Raw genomic sequence first — 26,780 nt, forward strand, 5'->3', positions numbered from 1 at the left:
AGTTGATGGACCTCATTGACTTTGGATACTCATATTAAAGCCCAGCTAACTCTGAATGAACATTCTATCGGTGTTACTGGAAGAACCTTTGTTCATAACTTTGAGAGAAACTTGCCAGAATGTTAGTCAAAGTTCTGAGAACATTCGCTGCTGGTAGTTATATACAGAGATTCACATAAGTGACTTGCGAAACATTTATGATTTAGGTTTGTTCTCATTACACATAATAACAGTGGAGAGAAAACAGCAGTTAAGGCAAAAGCATCTGATCATAGTGACTGTCATGTTTGTGGCTGTAGTAAATCACAAGAAGAAGGATATAACAAAGACCCATCTTTTATTCAATAATAAAAAAAATAACAAACACAAGAAAATAACAAACACATAAAGACAACGGAACAATAAACAGTAAGCTGAGAACTTCAATATATAGATATAACAAGGTAACTCAATGAACAACAGGTGAACATACTCAGTAACTAAGGGAACTAAGTAGCAAACAGAACTCAGAAACCAAAACACAAGGAAAACTAAACTGACTACATAATCCTCCTGACAGTGACGTGTTTTGCACGAGCTCCGCAATTCGGCAGTCCAATTATGTCATATTTAATTATATAGGTTGCTTAAAACCAAGCAGCTTTACAGAATTAAACATGAAAAAACAGTGTCAGTGTCTCTTTCAATTACAACTTCAATTTCTACTATAAAGCAGCTCTACAGTGTGTTCATGTTTTTACTCGCAGACGTCTGATGTTGATGGACTGAACAGAATAAATCAATCGGTAAAGACTTCCACCTCAAAGAAGGTGGAGCCACAGAGCACACCTAGCTGTTATGTAATAAACAGTGTGTACTTTTCAGGAAAATTTGCTTTTAGCAAGCTGTTTCAAACTTAAAACGAATTTTGTTTTGGCCTGTTTTTTGTTTTGTTTTGTTTTTCAAAATAACACCAAACCAGTTCATTCTTCGATTTCACTTTAAGTATCTCAGGGCCTTTAGAGTTAAAATGCTTTGCGTACAAGTCCTAAAATTAGAAGCGACACGCCACAAATTTTTAAAAGTTGCACCTAAATTTCAAGATTAGGAGCAAGTTTTAGCATTAAGATGTATATGATTTTATATGATATAAAACTTCTCAGAAATGCTCTTAAGAATAGCATTAAGCATTGACTTAAATGTCAAAAAATTAAGCATTAAAGCTAAAAGCAACTTTCAGCAAAGTCTATGATACTACAATGATGTTAACCAAAAATGGCTGCCTTCAACCACTGAATCAGCCAATAGTGAGCCTGCATTGGCTCACTATTGTTTTGGCTCACTGTTGTTGCCTGAAATCACTGCAACAATACATTTCTTACTAGGTTAATTACAAAAAGAATACCTTGACGATCAAGCTTTGATTATTATATCAGTTCCCTGTCATCATATAACTCCATTACATTATATTTTCATTGGAAACTGTGTGGTCTCCTCCACTATACTGCCATCTTGTTACTTTTAACTGAGTTAGGATACCTCTCCAACACTCTTAAATAATCACAGTTTTTCCCTGAGGTACTTTGACTTGAAAAAAGCTGCATCGCCCCTTTCCGCCATTTTCGAATAGCCTATGAAGAATCCTCTCCTGTGGCCTCACGGGATAGCACAGCGTCCATCGTATGCCTACTACAGATTTCGGGCGGAAGCAGTAGGTCACTCGGTTAATACTGTTTTTCAATTACTATGAATTTGGACATACTACTCGCCTCGCATACTGTTTTTCACATACTATATAGTAGGGAAGTGTGGAATTTCGGATGCAGCGACTACGCTGCGGAAAAATACCTTTATGAATCACACTTATTCTTAAGTCTAGGAATAAGAGTAAAATTACATCATTCTTAGAATTTTGACACACTTAAGACTAAAATTTTACTCTGAGCGGCTTTATACATACGTGCCCAGGTTATGTGACATACCCGGGTAAGTTTATTGATAAGGATAAAGGATAACCTCAACGTTAGGTTCCAAAAACTGAGGTAATGTTCAAGGTATGCAAGTCTGATGGCACACATTAACTCTGGGTTACCAACAGAAGGTTGATTGAACTAACTCTTCACGTGTGTTTTGGAGCCGACGTACCCCGAGTAAACAAGGTTTAGGTTCAATTGAGAGTTCAGGGTATGTGACGGTGAGTTAGCCTTGCTTTCTGGAATACCCCCAGTTGTTCCTACATGTTTTTGTAATTCCGAATAAATTTTAATACAATTGTAACATAAATTATCTGTGAAAACAGATAAATGCATATTTCACGCACATGTTGTGCATACCTCAGTGAATGAGACATGGTTAGTATTGTTCTTAAACAATATTATGATTTCGGGCCACATAGGCATTTTTATGTTGCTTATATACATTCATTACCTATAACAATCCTTTGTCATTTTAATCAACCAATTTGGTGGTTATCATCACACGGCATAACCCAGTGGTTCTCAAAGTGTGGGGCGCACATGCACTTGGTGTTCAAGTGATTTTTTTAAAGGTTTAAAGGCAGGCACGACCAAAAAAGCATCCACCAAAAACCCAATAGCATCCACCAAGAAAATGCTATAAGATATTGTTGTTGTCTTGACTTTAATATTGGCCCATAGACTCACTTGTCATGTTTTATCATGCATGGAAGCTGAAATGAAGAAAAAAAGGTAGCCATTTACAGAAAGTTTTTAAAACTACCATAGAATGAACATGTTGCTGTATTGATATTACTTTATTTAAAAAAAAGTGCAGCATACTCACATGGAGTAAGGGAGTAATCAATCTGTGATGCTGCAGATCCTCGTTCTGAATAAGAGTGACACAGTTGAACTATGATGAACAGAGAGTAACACAACAGAATCATAAAACTGCATAGGTGGACTTTAAAAGAGTGTCTCAAAAGGAACTGATGTTTGGTTTCTTTTTCTAATTTAGCATCAGGTGTAATGAACTGGAGTGTACAGAACATTTACCAGCAGCACGTCTCTTCTTCCTCCATAGAGCAGTTACGATGAGAACAGCCACAAACACTAACACCAGCACACTGATAACTACAGACAGACTGAAGGATCCTGGGTTAGATTCAGCCACATCTAAAATCACTAAAAAAAAGTGATTACAGAAAAAAGAAAACAATAAGCTACAGAGAGATTTAAGAGATATTAAGCCTGTTGTGGCATTATGTTTGATTAATTGTTTATTAGTTTTTCTTTACCAAATGTAATGTCCAGTTTGTTGTTCAGATTGAGGTGCTTCATTGTACAGTTGTATTTGTGTCTTTCACGTTGTTCTTCTGCGCTGATCACCAAACTCTTCCTCATCTGGTAAGTTCTGTCTCCGTTGGGCAGAATCTCTCCTCCTGTGATCTGATCATCATCCACAGGCTGATCATCTCTGAACAGAGTCAGGTTAATGTGACGGGGGTAAAAACCAGTGGCCAGACAACTGATCTGAAGCCCTTGAGAGTCTGGGAGTGTCTTCCTCATGAGTCTGACTCTGGGTTTCACTAGAGAAGGATGAGATCTGTTATTAACTTTCCCATGTTTCATAAAACATTCAGAGGCACATGTATTTTCTGTCAGTACTGCTGTCTGAGTCATATTTGTTGATTATGCATCTTTTTATTTAATCAAGTTAATCAGGTTGATTCTCTCACCTTTTCTCATCACATTGTTCTTTTCCATATTCAGGTACCTTCGCAAAACTTTAATGCAAATAGGATGATAAACATTTTCATACATAAACTTTACACGAAGCCATTTTTGTTGGTCCCACGGCCTCCATGTCATTTTTGTCGCTGTACTGTTGTTTTCCATGTCAAAGGTGAACTCCTCTATAGTTTGTCCATCTAAAGCATCCAATCTCTTAAGTGGACCGGGTTTATCATCATTCAACAATTCACATCCAACCAGTCTCTGATGAACATGTACACCTTCAAAGGAATGGAAAAAAATGATCTTTTTAAGATTACCGTGTCTAGCACATAGCTTTCTTGCTTCCACGTCAAAGTTGTATATGCTTCTTGCATAAACACAGAAAAAAATATATTTGTTATTAAATTTTTGTGTTGTAATTATTTTGGCTTGTACTCACCATATGTGCGATTTTGGATCTCCTTAAGATAAATTTCTCTTTCTTTAAAGATGTTATACATATCGCGAAATACAGTATCAGCATCACTTTGCTCTTCATCATAGTATTTTGAATCACTGTGAGAGCGATAGACAGGTTTCCATGTGACAGAGTCATAATATCCTATTTGCAGATCATCCAACATCAGCACAGCACTGAACTCAGGAAATGGTGTCTTTCCAGCAATATACGTTACAAATGCCTTCAATGAGTGAGAACCTGTGGATACACAAAGAACATGCAGTATGTGTACAAGCAGATAATCATCAGAATTGAAATTTCAGTGATGTAAGGTCTAGTGTTGTACTTGAGACCAGTCTTAAGACTATTTTTTGAAGGTCTTGGTTTTGGCCGCATTTGGTCTTGGTTTTGGTCTCAGACTAAAAGGACTCAGGATTTTATTTCAAGACCGGTCAAGACCACAACTGCGGGGATACCGCTAATTTGCGTTGCATTGTCTGATTTCTATGTTAACATCATTAATTTGATTGGATGTAAAATGCCCTGCTTCAAATGCAATCAATTACTTATTTCTAATTTCATTTATTTTGTTACTGTTAAGCCGGGTCAGAAATCAACAAGGGATTGTGTCAAAAATGTCACCAAAATTAATACAAATGCCCACAAAATTCCAGATAAAATGGCAAAAAAAAAAGTACTTGTATAAGATCTAGATATTTATAATATAACATATGATATAATTAAGCATTATTACAAGAAAGAGGGCTGTTTTCACAAATATGAGCACAATTGCAAATGTGATATTCCAACTTTGCAGTGTAAAGATGAATTTTGTTGTTGGTGATTTCAATTGATTGGTAACAGCTCTATAGTGTCTTATTATTCTAATTGTATTTATCGATTAAAAATAAGACATTTCTTAAAGGTGCCATCGAATGTTTTTTTACAAGATGTAATATAAGTCTAAGGTGTCCCCTGAATGTGTCTGTGAAGTTTCAGCTCAAAATGCCCCATAGATTTTTTTTTATTATTTTTTTGAACTGCCTATTTTGGGGCATAATTAAAAATGCACCAATTCAGGGCTGCTGGCCCTTTAATTGCTCGTGCTCCCCGCCCACGGAGCTCACGCTTGCCTTAAACAGTGCATAAACAAAGTTCACACAGCTAATATAACCCTCAAAATGGATCTTTACAAAGTGTTTGTCATGCATACTGCATGCATGCGTCGGATTATGTGAGTATTGTATTTATTTGGATGTTTACATTTGATTCTGAATGAATTTGAGGCTGTGATCTGTGGCTAACGGCTAATGCTACACTGTTGGAGAGATTTATAAAGAATGAAGTTGTGTTTATGAATTATACAGACTGCAAGTGTTTAATAATGAAAATAACGACAGTCTTGTCTCCGTGAATACAGTAAGAAATGATGGTAACTTTAACCACATTTAACAGTACATTAGCAACATGCTAACGAAACATTTAGAAAGACAGTTTACAAATATCACTAAAAATATCATGTAATCATGGATCATGTCAGTTATTATTGCTCCATCTGCCATTTTTCGCTGTTTTCCTTGCTTGCTTACCTAGTCTGATGATTCAGCTGTGCACATCCAGACGTTCTGCCCTTGTCTAATGGCTTGAACATGGGTTGGCATATGCAAATATTGGGGCGTACACCCCGACTGTTACGTAACAGTCGGTGTTATGTTGAGATTCGCCTGTTCTTCGGAGGTCTTTTAAACAAATGAGATTTATATAAGAAGGAGGAAACAATGGAGTTTGAGACTCACTGTATGTCATTTCCATGTACTGAACTCTTGTTATTTAACTATGCCAAGATAAATTTAATTTTTAATTCTAGGGCACCTTTAAGCAGTAAGTGTGGATCTTTCAGAAGAATTTCAAGAGTGCTAGTCTCTTCTTGGTCTTGACTCGGTCTTGACTTGCTTTGGTCTTGGTCTTGTCTTGGTCTCAACCGCTCAAAGACTTGGTCTCATCATGGTCTCGAAACACACTGGTCTTGGTCTCGACTTGGTCTCGGTTTAGGTGGTCTAGACTACAGTACTAGTGAGATCATATCCTGAGAGTGAAATTTTGTAAGAACCAAAACTAAAGGACATCAAGACCAAAATGTCTTTTGTTCTTGAATTTTTTCTCAAATGTTTTTTGTTCAAAATTAACAAAAATTAAATCATAAATCCATCTTCTAAACACATTTTGGTCTTACCCTTATTCAATAAAGTAAGCTTATTAGAAGTGTTTATATTTTAGACCTGTCAGGATTTTGCGGGGAATTGTGTAAAAAAAAAAATCCAAACAGAGCAGAGTCAAAAAGACAAAGCGACAGAGTTTATTGTAAAGCATTATCTATTGTAAGAGGTGATTTCTTTATCGGTTGTTGTAGTTCTGTGCTGGAATTGATTTTCAAGTTAGAAGCATGCAATTTATAAATCTAATGGGCAGCTAAAATAACATTTTCAGATGTCTAATTAGTCAGCTTGTGACCCTTTAATTCTAAACTGGCTATATCTCTTGAGCCAGTAGCACACATGAGCAGAGAGTACACTTTGTTTTGATATGAGAAAGAACAATTCACTACTCAGAGTAAAACACATTTTGCTGATGCCTGTACCACCATTATCTAATTATTCCAAAAAAAAAAAAAAAAGAGCATAAAATATGGAGCTTATTTACTCAGTTAATGTGTTAGGTGTGTTCGACTTTATGCCGCAGACATGCGCAGACCGATCGGTGTCTGACTTGAAGCAGTGCATACCGCTTAGAAATTTTGTCCGACTTGAGACAGCACAGACACCACATCACTGTGATCATATATATTACATCAATAATCGGGTATCTGTATGCTATACTAGAACATAAGCTAACTAATACAGACATTAATTTTTATATTAACATTGTTCAAACAGAATTTATCATAACATGATTTTTGTAGGAATTGTAATCAGGCAATAAAGAGAGTACCTATTAAAGGTAATTTGAGCCAATGGGATTGCTCAGGGTCCTATTGAGACCTGATTTCGAGGGAGGACCTGATTTGTCATCACAGTGCTTCAAGGCAAACACACCTTTTGTGTTAACCAGTTCAACATACTCATCTGCACAGACACGTAGAGCCAAAAGCAAAACCAAAACAATTAATGTTCTTCTGTAAGATGCATGCAGTTTGTTTTTTGTTTTTTTTTAACCACTAGAAGGCAGAAAAATGTACATATAGTGTCAAGATCAAGACTGAATGAATTGAGACTTTTAAAAACAGGTAAATCTTTCAGTGTTGATTATAATAAAAAGTCACAAAGTCACACTGAGTTCCTGATAACAGGAAAATCAGTCTATTCCCTTTCATATTCTGTTCTGCTGTGGTTATGTCTCTATCTCCCATTTTTGTCTCTGTCTCTTTTTTTAAATTTTTGCTTTATGCTTGACTGGCCACATTGTAGTCCTGGTAGAACAGATAAAAGCAAAGCACTGAACGTAAACTGATACCATAAAAAATATACCAAAGGACCCTACAAACACTCACATACATAACACACACAAACACTTTTTAAAGCCAAGTAGAATTAAATATGTAGGGCTCTATGATTATATTTTTAAGGAGCACTTGAACATGCATTTACACTGCAATTACAATCGCATGAATAATGTTATGAGATTAATGTTTAAAATATAAAATTTGGAATATAGAAATATGAAATGATAGAAAAACATAGAATGATCATTTTAAATATTAATCTAAAACCTCCAGTAGGTGGGGGCAAGTCATTGTCTAAATGAGTGAGTCATTAAGTCATTTATTCAATTGATTTGTTCAAAATGGTTGATTCATTCAGGAACGAAGCAAGTGACTGTCTTTATAATGGGTCTGTGAATCATTGCTGCTGATTCTTGGATGGGAGACTTCCTGGGAAAAACTAGTTCAAATAGACCAAAACACATACCAGGAGTAAACAGGGCCTAGTTTGCTGCTGGAAGAGGTGTTAGTGAGGCCAGCAGGGAGTACTGCTCACCCTGGTCTGGTCTGTGTGGATCCTAATTGCCCAGTATGGTGATGGGGACACTATACTGTAAATAGGCACTAATTTTTTAATTTAGTGGAGACACTTTTTAATTTTTCCTCCAAATCCACATCCCGTTGGCAGACAATTACAGCAGGTTTACAGTCAAATGACAACCAGAGAATCGAGACTTTGAAACATCTTTTAGACACTAGATGGTAAGCTCACGCACAAGCAACAAAAGCACTGCACCAGAATTACGCCAGGACCCAGGAGTCGCTGCAAACTGGGCCGCATTAATGCACGGGCTTACCTGGGCTTAAGCCCAGGGCCCCGGGCTGAGGGTGGGCCCCGGTGATGCCGGAAAAAATATAACTGCATTTTATAATGTGATGACTGTCCCTTTAACATCGCTTTGATTTGAATAGGCTACATGTGCTGTTCTGCGCATGAAGTTCATTAAGTATCAGTATCTGGACAACGCGGACAGACCCAGTGGCGCTGCCTGTGTGCGTACAAAACTTTTTTTTATCAACTTTTTTTTAACTTAGCTGAACTGATTCATGGCTTTAGAACGCCATGTCATGCATCAAGACGCGAGCGCAACGTTTCTGCACGTCCTTCTAGCGCATGTTTACATAGAAAAACAAAGAAAAAGTAGCGCAGAAAAGCGTGTTCTGTGTGAATAGCCCCAAAGAAAACAATGTCTTCGAATTTTAAAGACGTGGTGCGGTGCTACGCTTATCGACCGATGTGCGACCCTTCACTCACTGAACACTGCAGTCGTCAGTAGTCCAATAAAAATACAAATCATGCAAAAATACAGTTTCTGAAAACGTTCAATGAGGTAAAATGTTGAAATTAACAATGAACAATACTTTTATTAACCTTACAGATGGAATCTTATTATAAAGTCTTACCATTTCATATAAATCCAAACAGTCATGCTTAAAGATGACCATCTTTAAATATCTACACAAAGGCCATAGCATTGACATTAGACACATATTGTATGTATACATTATTTGCTTCCATTTTAGAACACTGATTATTATTTAAATACGATTTGTATTGTATTACAATGATGATAAAAGAGAACTGAAATCAAATGCATTTCTGATTTGTTTGTATAGCCTACGTCTGCTGCATAACGATACAGTTTGCTTTCTCATGATACTTGCTGCTAACGAATCGATAAAAGCGACCACCTGGATATAAACTAATGCAAAGCGATGGTAACAATCATGACATTAAACATTTGGGTCGAACTTGCGTGTGTTTTTGTCACATTGTTTTAAAGATCAAAGTGCAGGATAAAAAAGTAATTTTTGCCTTAAAGAATGAATTGATTCTGAACTGCCGAAATGAGTCTTCAGCAATTCCAGTCTCACTTTCTGTTACAAACCTACATAACAATGTAAAAATTTGCGTAAATGGCAGCCGGTTGCTCGCGAACAACATCTATTTTGACCCGCCTTCAAACACTGAGACTGGAAGACAGAGACTTCAAAAAACTGAGACTGGAAGAGTTTGGTTTGTGTTGTTGACATGTTGACATGGCATCTTTACGGTGTGAAAGCAAATCCACTTTGCATGCACTTGCAAAAGACAAGGACTCACGCTGGAATTGATACGGTAAAACTGACGGCTTTGTTACTGTTCGAATCTGCATCTCATTTCAGAGGCTGCGTCCTCCGGAGCTCGCATTTGAAGGCTGCATACATCATTAAGGATGTCTTATTTAAGAAAAGTAACCATAATAAAATTGATGGTTATTCCTCGTGAGGTGCAAAATGCTGTTTTTTCTTTCTTTTTTAACGGTTGTTTTTCTTAAATGAGCCGGCCTCAATTAAGTATACAGCCTTCAAATGCGACCTCTGGAGGATGCAGCCTTCGAATGAGTAGCCTGTACAAATAGTTCAGACTATGTGCCAATATGTAGTTCATGCAGTGATATTTATATTTTATAACAGACCTATAGATTCGGATGTTTTGGTAATGGCATTTATTCATGCAAAATAAAAGGCTGACAACTTGCACTTTGTGATTAAGAAGATTGAGTGAATGTAGGCAGGGGTTAAATTGGGATTTGTTATGTGGGGGGGCTCTGTGGTTTCAGGCTTTTGAGGGGTGCATGTGTATGCAAAGACTACAAAATCGTATCATTTGACAAACTGTAAAATATAACAAGTTGAGAGAGCCCTCTGCTATGAACAATAAAATGCTGATCAAAATCATTCTATAGATGCTGGTAGTGTGCAAAGCTACATCTGATGACAATAAAATATTTCTGTAGGCCTTTGCCTTCTCCTTTGTGTCAGTATCAAATATAAGAGTGAAGCTACCATTAAAGGACAGAATATAAATACAAAATACAGTGCTCGACATTAAGCCTGGTTTTGTGCTTGTCATTTGGACAACTAAATCATTTACTTGTCAGAGTAAAAGCTTGTCTGGAAAAAAATATATATATATTATTATTCAAATCTTTTATCTTTTATTTCATATTCTTACATTTGATAAATTAAAATAGTAAGACACTATAGGGCTGTTACCAAATTAAATAATTTACACTGAAAAAGTACAACTGCGTTCAATAATGTTATGAAATTCTTTAAATATTTTTGAATAAACAAATAAGAAATGCTGGTGGGAAATTTATACTTTTAAACATGAAATTAAACCGCCAGTAGATGGCGGCAAGTGACCGTCTTAATGAGTGAGCCACTGAGTCATTTATACCATCGCTACAAGATCTTCGCACAGTAACAGCTAATCTGCAGAAGAAATATGCAGGTGATCTAGAGCAGTGGTTCTCAAACCTGTCCTGGGGACCCCCCACCACTGCATATTTTGCATTTCACCCTCATCTAACACACCTGATTCAAGCCATCAGCTAATTAGTAGAGACTGCAAGAGTTGAATTGGGTGTGTTAGATGAGGGAGACATGCAAAATGTGCAGTGGTGGGGGGTCCCCAGGACAGGTTTAAGAACCACTGATCTAGAGGAGGATTTTGTGGATGAAATTAGACAATTCAGACAATTTATCAAAGAAAACGAGGACACCTCAGCAAGGGCACTGCTGCAACTTATAAGAACAAGGAAAGTACAATCAGTGTTTCCAAATGTTGATATAGCACTCCGGCTATTTATGACTTTGCCTGTAACCAACAGCAGCGGGGAGCGCTCTTTTTCAAAACTGGGACTAATTAAAAATAGACTGAGATCCACAATGGGCCAAAACCGACTGAATCACCTGTCTCTCATGTCCACTGAAAATGACATTCTGCGCAAATTGAATTTTACTGGTCTCATTAAGGACTTCTCTGCCAGAAAATCTAGAAAGAAAAAATTCTAAAGGTAGTAATATGCAACAAAATGTACATATTTTTGTAAATATTGTGTTGCTCTTATTATTGCTGTTATAATAACAGCTGCTGTTTTTATTATGGCTTTGTTTTATACACAGTTTAGTGTATTGCACAGTGGTTTGTGTCTGAGTAATGAATTGAGATTTTGCACTGATGCAGATGCTGTAGCCTTCCAGTTGGTTTATAAAGCTGAAAGCAGCAGTTTGCATTTGAACTGTGAATGCAGGGAATTCTGTTGCTTTGCTGTTTATATTTACATACTTCCTTTGTAATTGTTTTGTGGCTGTGGTGGCAGAGGGTAATATCTGCTATTCTTTCCACTTACATCTCTGTTGATGTTAGTTTTGGTTGTTTCTTGATCATAATTAAAGGGCTGCTTCTAAGCACTGGGCCTTGTGCTTGTTTGTAATGTTCAATTTCTCATTTTATCACTTGAAGGAATGTAGAGGAAACACTGTAATATTGGCTGTCTCAATGTGTGTGTATGTTACATCTGTCAGCTGCGGATGCAATTGTTTACCAGCAGACGGTAGCCTTCTTTATTGTCACACAACTCGGAATATAATGTCAATATATATGTCATCTCAAGATTCCATTAAATATGAGGTGGCGTGAATGCAGCATAACTCTGTCTATTTATACTCCTCTGGGCTTTGTATCAGTATGAAGTCTTGTGTTTGTGTTTTGTGTTACTGAGTGGTTTTGTTGTTCCTGGTTCTGATTTCTGCCTTGTCTTGGACTGATAATTTGTGCTTTGACCCTCTGCCTGGTTTTTGGCCTCACACAAAGAGCAGCCTAGGGGCCCCTGACCACCTTAATCCTCCCCTGGCACCCCTATACTGTAAATAGGCACCGGCCTTCGGGTGCACTGCCTGAACAGCTTAACCAATTCTACGCCCATTTTGAGACATCCAGCAGCTACACACAGAAGGAGCACTCACACACCCAGACCTCCAAAACCTGAAAAGGGTGTGTCAGAGAAAGGAGACAACATCCCTGGAAAGGCCCTTAGGGCATGCACCGTGAAAACAGATCTATCTCAGACACTATCTCTGCAGCCCTACACATAATTGTCTCCCACCTGGAAAATAAAGACACCTATACTAGGATGCTTTTCATCGACTACAGTTCTGCTTTTAAAGGTGCCCTAGAATTAAATATTGAATTTATATTGGCATAGTTAAATAACAAGAGTTCAGTACATGGAAAAGACATACATTGAGTTTCAAACCCCATTGCTTCCTCCTTCTTATATAAATCTCATTTGTTTAAAAGACTTTCGTAAAACATGTGGATCTCAACATAACACCGACTGTTACGTAACAGTCGGGATCATTAATATGTATGACCCCAATATTTGCATATATGCCAGCCCATGTTCAAGGCATTAGACAAGGAAAGGCAGTATTAACGTCTGGATCTGTGCACAGACAAGGTAAGCCAGCAAGAACAACAGCGAAAAATGGCAGATGGAGCATTAATAACTGACATGATCCATGATAGCATGATATTTTTAGTGATATTTGTAAATTGTCTTTCTAAATGTTTCATTAGCATGTTGCTAATGTACTGTTAAATGTGGTTAAAGTTACCATCGTTTCTTACTGTATTCACGGAGACAAGAGCCGTCGCTATTTTCATTTTTAAACATGTGCAGTTTGTATAATGCATAAACACAACTTCATTCTTTATAAATCTCTCCAACAGTGTAGCATTAGCCGTTAGCCACAGAGCATAGCCTCAAACTCATACAGAATCAAACGTAAACATCAAAATAAATACTTTACTCACATAATTCAAAGCATGCATACAGTATGCATGACGAACATCTTGTAAAGATCCATTTGAGGGTTATATTAGCTGTGTGAACTTTGTAAATGCACTGAGCTCGTGTAGCAGGGAGCACGCGATTTAAAGGGGTGGCGCTGCCAAAATCAGTTTATAGTTAATGATGCCCCAAAATAGGCAGTTAAAAAAATTAATTAAAAAAAATCTATGGGGTATTTTGAGCTGAAACTTCACAGACACATTCAGGAGACACCTTAGACTTATATTACATCTTGTGAAAAAGCATTCTTGGGCACCTTTAATACGGTTATCCCCCACAAGCTTACTGATAAACTGGTAAAACTTGGACTGAACTCCAAACTCTACGACTGGCTGTTAGATTTCCTCACTGACAGGCCACAGTCTGTCAGAATTGGAAATATAACATCAAACAGCATTGTGATGAATACTGGTACCCCGCAAGGTTGCGTCCTCAGTCCCATGCTGTACACAATGTTCACATTCGACTGCGTCGCTATGGTCGCTATGGTCGCTACCCATAAGAATAACATCATCCTGAAATTCGCTGACAAGGATGGGCAGGGAGTTCTTGCCTAGAACAGAACCATCCTGCCAATCCAAAACGTATGCTAATTGTCAATCATCTTTGAGGATAGTGGTCCTGACAGAAATGAGGGTGAGTAAATAATGACAGTTTTCATTTTTGGGTGAGCTACTCCTTTAAATAATGAAATATTTTTTTTCTACCATAACTGAATGAAGGGATTGAGATAATGTAAGAAAATAAATGTCACATTAAAAAGTCATGCATCCCTGAAAAATCAGATTACATTATATTAGATTGCATTATATTAGTACTAGGCTACAATTATATATGGAGTCATTTACACGCCAAGTTGCTCCATATGCTATTGTCAATCATCACAGTCCTGACAGAACTATATGCTGCTTTCAGTCGATCAGATGAAGGTATTTGTCAGTTGTTTTCAAATTAGCTGTGACAGATTTTATTACTTTGAATTGTATTTGCTTGGCTATTTCATAAATTGCGCCAAGTCTCAAGTTCTCATTTCACTTTCATAGAGCTAAAGCATATCGATCTGACTTTCGGCTTACTGTATATTGTAACGTAAACCTTTGAAATTACACATCTGATTGTGCATTAGATTATCTAATGGAAAATAACGTCCTCTTACCTGCTTTGGCGAGTACAAAGCATGTCAACAAATACACATAAAACAGCATTCTCATCAGTTATTCTCTCAGCATAACTTTCTCCACACTCATGTAGATCTCATTAAAAGTTATAGGTCCGATTGTTTTCTCCACCTCTTATCTTAAAATATGATGAAACCGGTTCTGCATGTTTATGGAGTTGATTTTGTTCAGGCGTGGTTTGACTCCTTATATTATTATTATCACAGTAATCTTTTTGCTTTACCTCTCAAATCTGAAGCCATTTTTTTTTCATTCTCACATATAGCCTAATCTGCAATGCAAAAAAAAAAAAAAACAAACGAAAACAATATCAGTCTCATTAAAAGTTCTCAGAGAGTTGTGGATCAATGAGTTTTTAATGATATTCTCAGAGAAGGCCCGTTTAGATTTGAATGATACAAATATTTTAATGTTCATTTTTAATTCATTTGTTGTTACCAGTATGTCTACAGTGACAATCCTAATATATATTTAGGGTTATAGTTTGTGCTCATGTTATCCAGCAGTACCATCTAGTGGTCAACAAACAACTTAACCTATACAGTCAAACTTCCTTATAGCCTACTTTGTTTTTTCTTGCAGCACTGCTCAGAACTTCCCTTAGAGACTATTATGTCACTGGATGACTACACAACCAATTGGATGAAGTAAAAAAAAAAAAAAAAAGCTGAAAGAGAAGGTTGTGCTGTTTGACATGAAAAGCCACTGACATACTGTTTCAGTGGCATATTCTGCTACATCCTCTTGCTGTTCACTGACTTACTGAAATGGAAGGATTCTTGAATTATAGCCTAGTCATCTGTGTCTGTGTCGTTTACATTAACGCCCAAAGTAAGTATAAAATCACTATTGCTTTATCATAAATTACATTTGCTCCTCAACAAATCCCTTTAATATCTTAATAACCAACAGTTATCTTTGCACATATCAATTGATGTGCTATAAATAAAATGTGCGTTTTTGTTATTTTGTTGTTGTTATTACGTTAATGCTATATGCGGCAAGTATGTGATCGATTGATTATATATAACTTGATATTTTCACACTGAATTTACAGTAGACTACAGGTATTGTAGTGGGAACTGTGTGTTTTTATATAGGCCTATACTATAAATAGCTGATAAATACTTCTCCAAAAATGAATATACACCTGTAATAGCTGCAAAGGTATATCTCTTTAAGGGATTGTAACTTATCTCGATATAATTATATCTCTGTCTACATGTACATATAAATATGATTATATTCCCAATAATAATAATAATATGGCTTAATATTTTAGGTTATCATGAATTTGGGGTGATTGAAGCATGCGGTGACTCAGATCAAGAAGATTTCATTGTCAAATTTGATGATGAACAGGTGGCACATGTGAACTTTGACGAGCAAAAAGCAATCATCACATTACCTGACTTTGCTGGACAAATTGAGCTTCCGCCACTGTTTGAGGATGCTAAAAAGGCTGTATCTGTTTGCAGAAATTTTGCAGGTGTGCTTAAAGAGGCATATGCCAATTCATCTGTACCACTTGGTAAGACATAAAACAGGCATAAACAACAACAACAACAAAATGTTTTATTGAAATGTTTGAAATGTCATATTATGATTGGTGGTCTCCGTCTCCTCAGAATCACCCTGGAGCTCAATATATCCCAAAAGTGATGCACAGTTGAATGTCAAGAATACCCTGATTTGTCATGTGACTGGATTTTTCCCTCCACCTGTCAGAGTCTCATGGACTAAGAACAATGTGAATGTGACAGATGAATCAACAGTCAGCAGATATTATTTCAACAAAGATGGGACTCTGAATGTATTTTCTCGGCTGAGCTTCATTCCAGAGGAAGGAGACATTTACAGCTGTTCTGTGGAGCACAAAGCCCTTCAGCAACCTCAAACCAGAACATGGGGTGGGTATTTAATATTCACATCTAATTCCTTTTCGAAACACATGATGAATTTAACAAGCATTTTTGTGTCTGTGCAGATGTAGAGATAAAGGAGCCCAGCATCGGTCCATCAGTGTTCTGTGGAGTTGGTCTGGCTCTTGGGCTGCTGGGTTTGGCCACTGGAGTCTTTTTCATTGCCAAAAGAAACTGAATGATATTGATACAATTTTGTTCTTTTGTTTTGGTTCTCTTGTGAAGTTGCATATGTGCTAAAGGTACATTTTAGAATTTATTTTAATGTTAATTAACCATAAATGCCCTTTGCACCGATTTTGCAAGTGAGATGCTTTGGTTTTGTTTTCAGGGCTCTATATTGTATACACAGCTGAGGAGGTTATACAATAGTATAAAAGTCTTCATAAGACATGATATAATATTCTACTGTTGCATTTATTGTGGTGGTTTTTAAAGTCTATATGTAGTGGATGCATCATGGGTCATGAGAAACTACTCTTACTTTGTAATAAATTTCCTTTTTTCAACACTACCTTCGTAGACTTATGGTACTCTGAAAAAACTACTTGTGACAGATATGTCAGATCACATATTTTTTTTATATTCAAATATTAAAGTTAAAGATGTTGATTAAAAATATAAACAATTGTTTCCCACTGTTGACGTTACGTGTGGCTGATGGAGATGGAAGGACTATTCCAAAAAATATAAAGTCATTATTAAACAAAACACACAGGAGACCACAAGAGCATACAATAGCAACACAATGACCCAGTTAGTGTCAACGAGAAAAGACAAGCCGTAAGTGAAACACAGGGCTTATATACACAGGGCAAACAAAGGAAACTTAAGGAGAGAAAGGTGGCAATAATGGGTAATTATAGAAACAAATAAGCACATAATGAGTAACCAGGGAGACAGAGAGGGAAAACATGAACACAGGAACTATTAAACATAACATAATCTGACAGTTGATTCTGAGTTATATTTCAACTAACTGCAATTTGCACTGTAACTGTACAGTTTTAAAAAAGCAATGTGAAATACTGTGTCGCAATGTCACAGTGAATGAAAAATGGACAGTTACAAAATGGACAGTTAAAATAAAAATGTACTGTAAGTTAATACTGTAATCATAGCAAAAAGACTGAAGCCTTTTTCTCACTGCTTCATTCGTCCTGCAGTGCAACAACACATGAAGTTAGAGGTTTCTCTGAATAATATATCAAGAGCTTCTTCTGGTTGGGTGTCTTAGAGACTTGAAGGACTGGTCAAACAAGGGGTTATTAATAGAACTAAGTGGTGAATCAACAGTATAGGACAATTAGATAATATCATAGCATATTCTCCTGAATGAATATATATATATATATATATATATATATATATATATATATATATATATATATATATATATATACAGAGAGTGCATTTTTATTCATATGCACACACACACACAAAAGGGTCTAAAGTGTTGGGGCAAGAACACAAACATTCCGCATTTTAGACATACATTTCTGAATCTTTTTTGGGTGAGAGGGTGACCTAAAATCTCATGTGAGTCATCAGATGAAAAACCCCAAATAAAAAAAAAACTATTACACTCAAGTTAGTTTATGAATAATGTCCATTTGTCAGAAAGCATACAGAACTTTCACTTCAGTTTTTTGTGTTTCAGCTCTTGTGAAGAATGTCCCATTGTTACTCAATCACATGTTGTTTTGTGGGTCAGTCATAAGCTTGATTTTCCAGTTTGATGAGTTGTGATGCCAAACTGGCATCATTTAAGACATTTACTGTAACCGCTTTAGTGCTCATTCCATCTCCATGCCAGTGAAACAACACTGAATGCAAAATGCGATATGATCTTGTGATACACCTGGCCTTGTTGTTGCATATTTTGTTTGAAACAGGTAAGCTATAATCTGACTTTAATGTAGTGATGAAATAGTTCTATGTTAAATTTGTTTTTACTAAAAATGCCATTTAATTGAAATTGTAGATACAAATATCTTTACTCTGAAATTTATTGTTAAATATTTGTGAAGTTTTTGCAAAGTTAAACACACTGTATCAGAACTTTATGATTATTATTACTGTATCAGTGTTATTATTATTAAACTGTCAAAAGGTTTGTTGGCTGCTTGTTTTTTAGTTCTTGGACATTATGGATTCTTCCTAATTCTCTGTCGTGTACATGATTCTCTACAAAATGTTGAGCTCATATACTCAATATATTATGACAAAACTGAATTGCTGAGATTTAACAGTACTGAAAATAAAGTTGTTGCTTACACTGAATATGCGATGAAATGGGCGGATGATTTTAATAAAAACCCTGAGTTGCTACATAAGGAGGCAGAGAAAAACATTGCAGACTGCAAGCGCTTTGGGGAGCAATTCCTCCCTATGGTAGAAAAATCAGGTGAGATGCATTGAACACTAAAATCTTTTTGAAACCACACATGTGAATCAAAACACAAAATTAACTTTATCATGTCTACAGTAAAACCAGAAGTCGTTGTTCGGTCAGTAAGGCAGGCAAGTGGTAAAAGTCCAGCCATGTTGATCTGCAGTGCCTATGACTTCTACCCCAAACCCATCAAACTGACGTGGATGAGAGATGATAAAGAGATGACAGCTGATGTGACCTCCACTGAGGAGCTGGCTGATGGAGACTGGTACTACCAGATTCACTCCCACCTGGAATACTTTCCCAAACCTGGAGAGAAGATCTCCTGTGTGGTGGAGCACGCCAGCTCTCATAGACCCATGATCTATCACTGGGGTAAGAACAGAGTTGATACTATAAAATACACAGAGACTGCATAACCACAGAAACCAAACAATAGTTTTTACTATGTCTGCTTGTTCCCTTTTTGTTTTCATTTGAACAAGAGGAAACTATTTTGTTCGCTTCATAACCTAAACAATTTAACCAACAACAGAGGACTCTTGTTAAGGCCAGCATCACTATTATTGTAGTTCAGTGGTTCTCAGTTTGTTTTTTATGCCTCCCTTGAAAGTCTTTTGAACTTATTCTTAACAAAAATAAAACAATTGTTAAGCAATTTCTATTTCATTTTTAAAAAGTGAAACTCTAGTGACTCGTTGGGTTGCTGGTTATCAATAGCAATTTTATCTCAAGGCAACTGACAGAATTGTGTGCATTACATAACAAACCTTATAAAACGGTTAGTTCCTGTCCTTGATTCTGATTGGAATAGCTGTGTTTTATTCACGATAAACCACGGCTATGACCGCTTCACCCAACGGTTCTGTGTGTCACTACACAACACCCTTAGCAACCACTCTTAGCAATGTAAACTGCTTGTTCTCAATATTGTTCATTAAAGCTTACTGTATTATGTAGAAGAATATTGTGAGAAAGAGATTGAGTGAGTGAGTTTATTACCTGCATTTAGATTTAGCATTTTCCTTCAGGTCAGTCCTATTTTCATAATGAAAAAAATCTGTTTAAATGTCCAATGTATTATCTTGTCCTTTTAACAGTTAAGGGCTTTTCCCGTGACTGACAGCGCCAGTCAAAGCATTTGTCAGTTGCGTCTTGTTCCATGTTCACATAATTTCAGTCTTTTCAATATAAAAGTCTTCGCTACTGACTGACACACTCATAAAGACAATCTTTACCGCCATCTAATGGTGTAATAATGTAACTTCTGTTGCTGTTCATGATTAGGGACTATTTTTTTTCTGGCGGAAGGAAGGCTTTTACTGATTTTACTTCATAGTTGCATTGATATATGTGTGGTAACCATTTTATAAAAGCAATAAGGTACTCGAGGCTGGTGCTATATCGTGAATAAGTACAGCCTCTCGTACCTTATTGCTTACTTATAAAACGGTTAGTTCCTGTCCTTGATTCTGATTGGTCAATAGCACAGCCTCTCGTACCTTATTGCTTACATAGAATATTCCAGCACAATTTTATTTTATTTTGCAGATTCATCTCTCTCAGAGTCTGACAGAAATAAGATGATAACTGGTGCTGCAGGGATGGTTTTGGGGGTGATTATGGCAGCAGGAGGACTGATCTACTACAAAAGAAAACACACAGGTTGGTTTACAAACACTCACATACACATTTTCAAAACAAAACTGCAATAAGGCATTAGAAATATCATGGTTTCTCCATTTTTATTTTGTTGTAAAATACTTATGACTTTATGTTCATGTTCCTTCATTTACTAGCACACATCATATGAGCTGGAAGTCAATACATCAGATGTTCTGCACCTCTGCCGACACTCAGCGGCAATTAAGAGTGAATAATGAGTAACAGACTATGTATCAGCTTATGAAAGACATGAACCTTCCCTAAGATCTTCAGAGACACCAAACACAACCAGTTCAACTGCAATGCCGGTGTACACCTGTTTTATTGATTGATCAAAGAGAGAAGTTCTCCTCTGTGGTTTGTTCTATAATTGCACTTTTTTTTTTTTTTTTTTTGGTAAAGGTTAATTCAATTGAATCCATGTTTTATGTTGATTCATCATCTGTCTACATCCTAGAGTGTATGACATCTCAGTGAAGATAAATTGATATAGGCTATGGTTTATGGATAATCTCAATCAGATATTTATATCATGGATAAAAAGTACAGTGGCTCTATTCTAAATCTTTTTAAAAGTGCACCACCAATGACAGCTGGGGGAAAAAATCAGAATTCTGTAAATCAGGTTACATTTAAATGCAGCTGCTATTAATTTTCAAGATAAAGTCTGATAATCAGGTGTTTTAACTCTAAATACATATTATGAATGTACTACTTGTAATATTTGTAACAATGTTTGAACCACAAGATGACAAAAATGATAATGGTTTTTGGTTTCATTGAACTTACAAACATTACAATAATTGGACATTAGGTATATGACGGTAAGTTGATCTTAAGACTGATAGACACAATAGAATAGCCAAGTTTATAAGAAGCATGAGGAAGTTTGGCAGAATAAATTCCTGATCTCTGTAATGCATACAGTCCTCTTACGTATTCTTTCCCCAGAAAAAAAGGAAGTAAAGTAAATAAATAAATATAAAGAAGCACAGAAAAGCAATGGTAGGCTACAGTTAGATCATATCTTATATAAAAGTTAATAAATATTTTTGAAAATATAAATGCAATAAATATATTTGCAAATATTATTTGGAAGAATGGGCAAATATTATTTGGGTGATCAGTTGTTATTCCTATTATTGTCCTGTAGATGGCAGCAGTATACCTAAGATACCTAAGAATATAGAGGTCGAAAAAGCGAGTGATTAAGCAAAGCACATGTTAAAGTGGAGTGCTCAACGAATAAAGGTTAAATAATAAAGTTTTTTTTTTTTTTTTTTGCTGCCACCATAGTCTGTCAAATGACCATCGTTGCTTTGTTTTATAGAAACAAAACTCAGATGATTCTTTCAAAACATAATTCCAGAGGCCCAAATCAACATTGCAGGATCCAAGCTTAGAGAATCTAATTTTCGGCACCAGTCCGTCTACAAAACAACCCCCTGCTAGGTACTTTTATGGCCACACATGCTTTCTGACTGAGGAGAAAGGTGGCAAACTTTAAGCCATTTGTAGAAACCAAATGGTCGAAAAGACAACACAGTTTAAGCCACAAGAAGATAACGCCAGAGTCTTTGATCTCCAGATAAAAAGAGACAATGCAGGCCTGCTTCTCTGAGTGACCTATGAGTAACACTGTTGAAACTTTACAGAAAAACCCACAGAGACTGTTTCTACAACTAAAACTGCATCTAATTGTTCCAAGACAATTTAAAACAGACTTATCACACATCTTGCAACTGCATAACGCTATATCATGTCTACACCTTATACATGTGACCATGTATGCTTATAAACACTTACAGTTCATGTAATTGTATAACTTTTGAACGGTTGATTGAAAGTATGTCTTGTCTGGTATGAACGCAAATCTTTATTCTCAATTTAGATCATGGCTTGAATGAAATCTGTGTAAAATGTACCATATTCCGTTTAATATAAATCATGTAATTCAAGAGGCCCTGAGATAACACTTAGTTTATGATCGGAAAAAGCCACCTTTGAAACAAGACGATACCTGATTGGCCAGAACTCCTCAAAGAGGTTGGACAAACACCTAAGGTTAAACAGTCACATCATTAAGACAATAGGAGAAAAAGACTAGGACTAAAACTAAGACTTGAAGTAAGAACAAAGAATAAGACAACAGAATAATATGGCGTAGAAAAGAACAGACATGAAGGACAGACAAGCAGCTCATTCAAGCCATCCAATTTCTTACTCACTTTCCTTTTCTTTTACTTTAACTTTGTTTTCAGTTGAGAGTCTTCCCAGCAAGCAATTTTATGTCTATTAGACGTCTAATAGCCGTCAAAACATAGCCCGGCCGTCTAGGCTAAAACAAGGCAAAATTTGGGCTGTCAGTGAAAATCTAATAGACGTCTAACCATAACCCAAGAGTAGACTAGTCATCAATTAGACGATTATTAGACGACTACATATATATGTCTAATAGACGGTGAATATGGGTCTAGGCTAAAATAAGGCTGAATTTGGGCTGTCAGTGAAAATCTAATAGACGTCTAACCATAACCCAAGAGTAGACTAGTCATCAATTAGACGATTATTAGACAACTACATATTTATGTCTAATAGACGGTTAATACGGGTCTAGGCTAAAATAAGGCTGAATTTGGGCTGTCAGTGAAAATCTAATAGACGTCTAACCATAACCCAAGAGTAGACTAGTCATCAATTACACTACTAATGAATGATTACATCTATACATGCAATAGACAACAAAATAATGGCTAAAGGATTCTTTTCACTTAAATATAACAGGTTCTCATAAATGACAATCCGTCCAAACAAATTAAGTATAAAAGGTTTTATTTAGAAAAAGAACAAGATAATACACAATGATAAAAAAATAATAAATTAAATTTTACAAATACAATACAAATAAACATTACAAGAAAATTACAAAGTGTAACATAATAAAAATATAAAACATTGACAAAAAAAAAAGTTAAATAAAAAATGTTAACAATATTTTTTGGTTTATAAAACAACCTGATTAATTTTTAGTTCCATAAATTCCATGTTTTATGTAAAGCACTTTGAATTACCTTGAACATTGTTGTTGAAATGTGCTATACAAAATACACTTGCCTTGCCAAATCAAAAACTCATATTTTTATGCCATAATGATCAAAAGATTAAAAGATATACAAGGCTTCCATAACAAATAATAGTAGGGTGCACAGGTTTCATGTTTACCCCCTTGTATTTAGATAATTACAGAGTTTTAGGGCACAAGGAAACACTACAGTACATGTGCATGTATGTTAATCTAACCACGTTTTACTGTCTGCACTGTTACCCGCTAAAATGTCACGGTTCCTACACATAATGTACATAAATAATAAACACATGTCAAAATGAAAAACACAGATACTTACATGACCAAAAGCAGTAAAGAATTTGCTTTAACATTTGCTGTTGCTTGCTCTCCGTCTCCAACGGTTGTAAAATGCGGAAATGTTTATCGCGAGATCTGGCAAGTTTCAGTTTCTCTCGTTTTGCGACCTGGCCGTGTTTGTCAAAATGCTGCTGCTGTCACAGAGCAGAGCAAGCTCTCAAGATCGCTCGTGCTCGACACTACTCTCCTCCCCCTCTCCTGTGTTGTAGCACGTACTCACCACTAGTACCACCAGCAGTCAGGCGCGCGCGCGCCGCTCAGTCTCGCGTTGCCAGTAGAGAGAAAGAGGAGCGTTGTATGGTTGTATTTTCAGGCCGAAAATCAGACAACAGCGACTTTTACCATTTGTATAAAGTCTTTAAAATTAAGTGGCAATACAACTAATTTGTACAAACATATGAAAAATCACGGACCAGAAAATGCAGAGCTGCAGAAACGGAGAGAGGAGGAGAAAAATCCCCCTACCCCTTTGTGACTTTGTTTATTTAAGAAAAAAATCCTGAAAGAAGTGCACTAAAGAGGAGAAACATTTTTTGTTAACATGCTACTTGAAAAGAATTTGTTTTTACATTTTTTTATATTTGTGAAGTTAAACTTTGTTTATTTAAATAAAACAGAAGTAACCAAAAGTTGTTTCTGAACAAAAGCTTTTGTAGTACTGATTAATAACCCAAAATGTCATATATGTGTGTGGTATATAATTATAATTAAATTATGGTTTGGCTATACGGAAATGTTTATCCGAGATGATATATATATCTCGCGTTGCCATATGTCTCATAGAGCCTATTGCCATATATATATATATATATATATATGTGTGTGGTATATATATATATATGGTTTGGCTATATATATATATATATATATATATATATATATATATATATATATATATATATATGATATCGTAGAATGTAGGATTGTGTGACAGCAAAAATATGCTGTTTCAAATATATACTTGCATATAAATGTATATTATACTTGCATATTTATGTATAAATGCAAGCATATCAAGAATCCCACAAGCTTTGTGGTCGAAAATAAACACTATTTTGGTTACACTCATTGGTTTGAATCAGGGCTATAGCCAAGCCGTAAAAACTAGACTATAAATTGCCTCGATTTCGCCGGGTGGACTAAAAGCAGACTACACATAGCCTATCCAATTCAGAGCTAAATCGTGACTACATATATAGACCATGTCATGAAATGCCACTTAAATCTTGTAGAAATCATTGACATTGCGAACATGATGAGATATCAACCATCGCATGCACTTCCTGTCCAAAAACTACAGTAAATCAGGATTGACTATATGGGGGCTACAAATAGCCGGTCTTACTACGAGCTAAATCGTGGCTACGCACAGCCTACACAATATAACATGTCAAAGATGTGAAACCAAACACCTTGTAATCAGGGCCGGATTAACATAAGGGCTAGGTGGGGCTGAAGCCCCCAGGGCCCGCGGGTAGAGGGGGCCCGTGATTGGCTGGAGGAAATGAGATTGACAAGTCGTAGGTGGTTGATTTGTGTCTAAAAAAATAACAAGAAAAAATGATTGGAAAATGTGCCTGACTGATAAATCACCGTCCAATCAAAATCACTTTACAATTCGCGCCATGACATCGGGAAATGCCTCTTTGCGTTATGTAGACTAGAAAATGGGAAATTGGCCTTTATTGCTTGTTCAGCCTCGCTGGTGTTAGTGGTGCGCAAAAAAAAAAAAGGAAAAATAAGCTTGAAAGGGAGAAAAGGGATGCTAATCTTACAGCAAAAATTCCAAAACTAACTAACTTCGGTTCACATAAAACACCCGAGCCAGTGGAAGACCCCGCGTGCAGCGGCAGCTCACAATTATCTTCACCCACCGACACCGTCGCCGATCTGCGTGCTTTACACGTTGAAGAAGGTGAGATAGCAGATGCAGCAAGTTATTATTCTTATTACGAGTTAAGCCCTATTCGGATGGTAATTGTTTCTCATGAAAACGTAAGGTGTTTTCAACATTTACAGGGACGAGTCAATTGATTTTATTGCCGTTTGGATTCAGAATGTCAGTGTTTTTCTCTCATCATCATCACCCGTGTAAAAATCCCGAATTAACTTTCCTACTGTTTTTCGACGAACACGAATGTCGTCTCCACTATCTGCCTTTGAAGCACATTCTATCAGTTGCAGTTCTGGTGCCTCCATCCGTACAACTCGACCTCGACACATTCACATCACACGTTAACACAGCGGTAGAGTTACTCACGGGACACTGCACTTATTCGCAATCACAAAAGTTCTTTATTTGCATGTGCTTTAAAGCCCTGCCAGTTAAACATGTCATTCGTGTGCTGTTCTGAGATGCGCTTTTTCTGACCCCATACACCCGAAGCGTGCACACACACTTAAGCCTGTCAAACAGCACCTGACTACTGGACTTCATCTTTCGCGTCTGATTGCGCTATAATACTGTCAAATACACAAAAAGTTTACATAAACACAGTTGGTTATGTCTGAAGTGACTTGAGAAAATTGGACGCGTGCAGGTCTTAAAGTGACAGCATCCTAATAGTTATCATGCGGACCCTTGTCCTTAAAGGGATAGTTCACCCAAAAATTAAAATCCTGCCATCACATACTTTTTTCCTACTATGGAAGTCAATGGGTGCCATCAACTGTCTGGTTACCAACATGTAACCTGTAAGTAATGACAATTTTCATTTTTGGGTGAACTATCTCTTTAAAATATTCATGATAAAGTAATCATTGAGGAAGTATGACTGAAGTATGCCAAATGTTTTTGCTGCTTTTGGCAACCTGTTTGTTTGGAGTTCATATCTGGAGTTAATGCATTTGTTTTTAATGTG

At 36.4% G+C, this 26,780-nt stretch overlaps 3 protein-coding genes across 6 annotated transcripts; 2 read left to right on the plus strand and 1 right to left on the minus strand.

The window, feature by feature from the left end:
* Positions 1 to 322: 322 nt before the first annotated feature.
* LOC125279598 (major histocompatibility complex class I-related gene protein-like) lies at positions 323 to 14,771 on the minus strand. Of its 3 annotated transcripts, none has more exons than XM_048209458.1 (7): positions 14,492 to 14,771; positions 4,114 to 4,371; positions 3,677 to 3,952; positions 3,236 to 3,526; positions 2,994 to 3,113; positions 2,782 to 2,850; positions 323 to 2,668 (listed from the first exon to the last, which is right to left on the minus strand). In XM_048209458.1, exons 1-7 carry the CDS (start codon positions 14,544 to 14,546, stop codon positions 2,646 to 2,648), a joined length of 1,092 nt encoding a protein of 363 aa, XP_048065415.1. In that variant the 5' UTR covers positions 14,547 to 14,771; the 3' UTR covers positions 323 to 2,645. The 3 variants fall into 3 exon arrangements, with proteins under 3 accessions (XP_048065415.1, XP_048065416.1, XP_048065414.1); XM_048209459.1 differs by having other exon boundaries at positions 2,782 to 2,826; positions 2,994 to 3,122; XM_048209457.1 differs by having other exon boundaries at positions 2,994 to 3,122.
* Positions 14,772 to 15,189: 418 nt separating this feature from the next.
* Positions 15,190 to 16,949, plus strand: LOC125279600 (H-2 class II histocompatibility antigen, A-U alpha chain-like). Its single transcript, XM_048209463.1, has 4 exons — positions 15,190 to 15,344; positions 15,796 to 16,044; positions 16,142 to 16,423; positions 16,501 to 16,949. The coding sequence occupies exons 1-4, from the start codon at positions 15,281 to 15,283 to the stop codon at positions 16,611 to 16,613; spliced, it is 708 nt and encodes a 235-aa protein (XP_048065420.1). The 5' UTR covers positions 15,190 to 15,280; the 3' UTR covers positions 16,614 to 16,949.
* Positions 16,950 to 18,003: 1,054 nt separating this feature from the next.
* LOC125279599 (HLA class II histocompatibility antigen, DQ beta 2 chain-like) lies at positions 18,004 to 21,586 on the plus strand. 2 transcript variants are annotated; one of them, XM_048209460.1, is made up of 5 exons: positions 18,004 to 18,330; positions 18,573 to 18,842; positions 18,924 to 19,205; positions 20,382 to 20,495; positions 20,630 to 21,586. In XM_048209460.1, the coding sequence occupies exons 1-5, from the start codon at positions 18,273 to 18,275 to the stop codon at positions 20,641 to 20,643; spliced, it is 738 nt and encodes a 245-aa protein (XP_048065417.1). In that variant the 5' UTR covers positions 18,004 to 18,272; the 3' UTR covers positions 20,644 to 21,586. The 2 variants fall into 2 exon arrangements, with proteins under 2 accessions (XP_048065417.1, XP_048065418.1); XM_048209461.1 differs by having other exon boundaries at positions 18,057 to 18,330; positions 18,773 to 18,842.
* The last annotated feature ends 5,194 nt before the right edge of the window (positions 21,587 to 26,780 follow it).

This window comes from Megalobrama amblycephala, linkage group LG12, assembly GCF_018812025.1.
Source record: "Megalobrama amblycephala isolate DHTTF-2021 linkage group LG12, ASM1881202v1, whole genome shotgun sequence".
NCBI lineage: Eukaryota > Metazoa > Chordata > Actinopteri > Cypriniformes > Xenocyprididae > Megalobrama > Megalobrama amblycephala.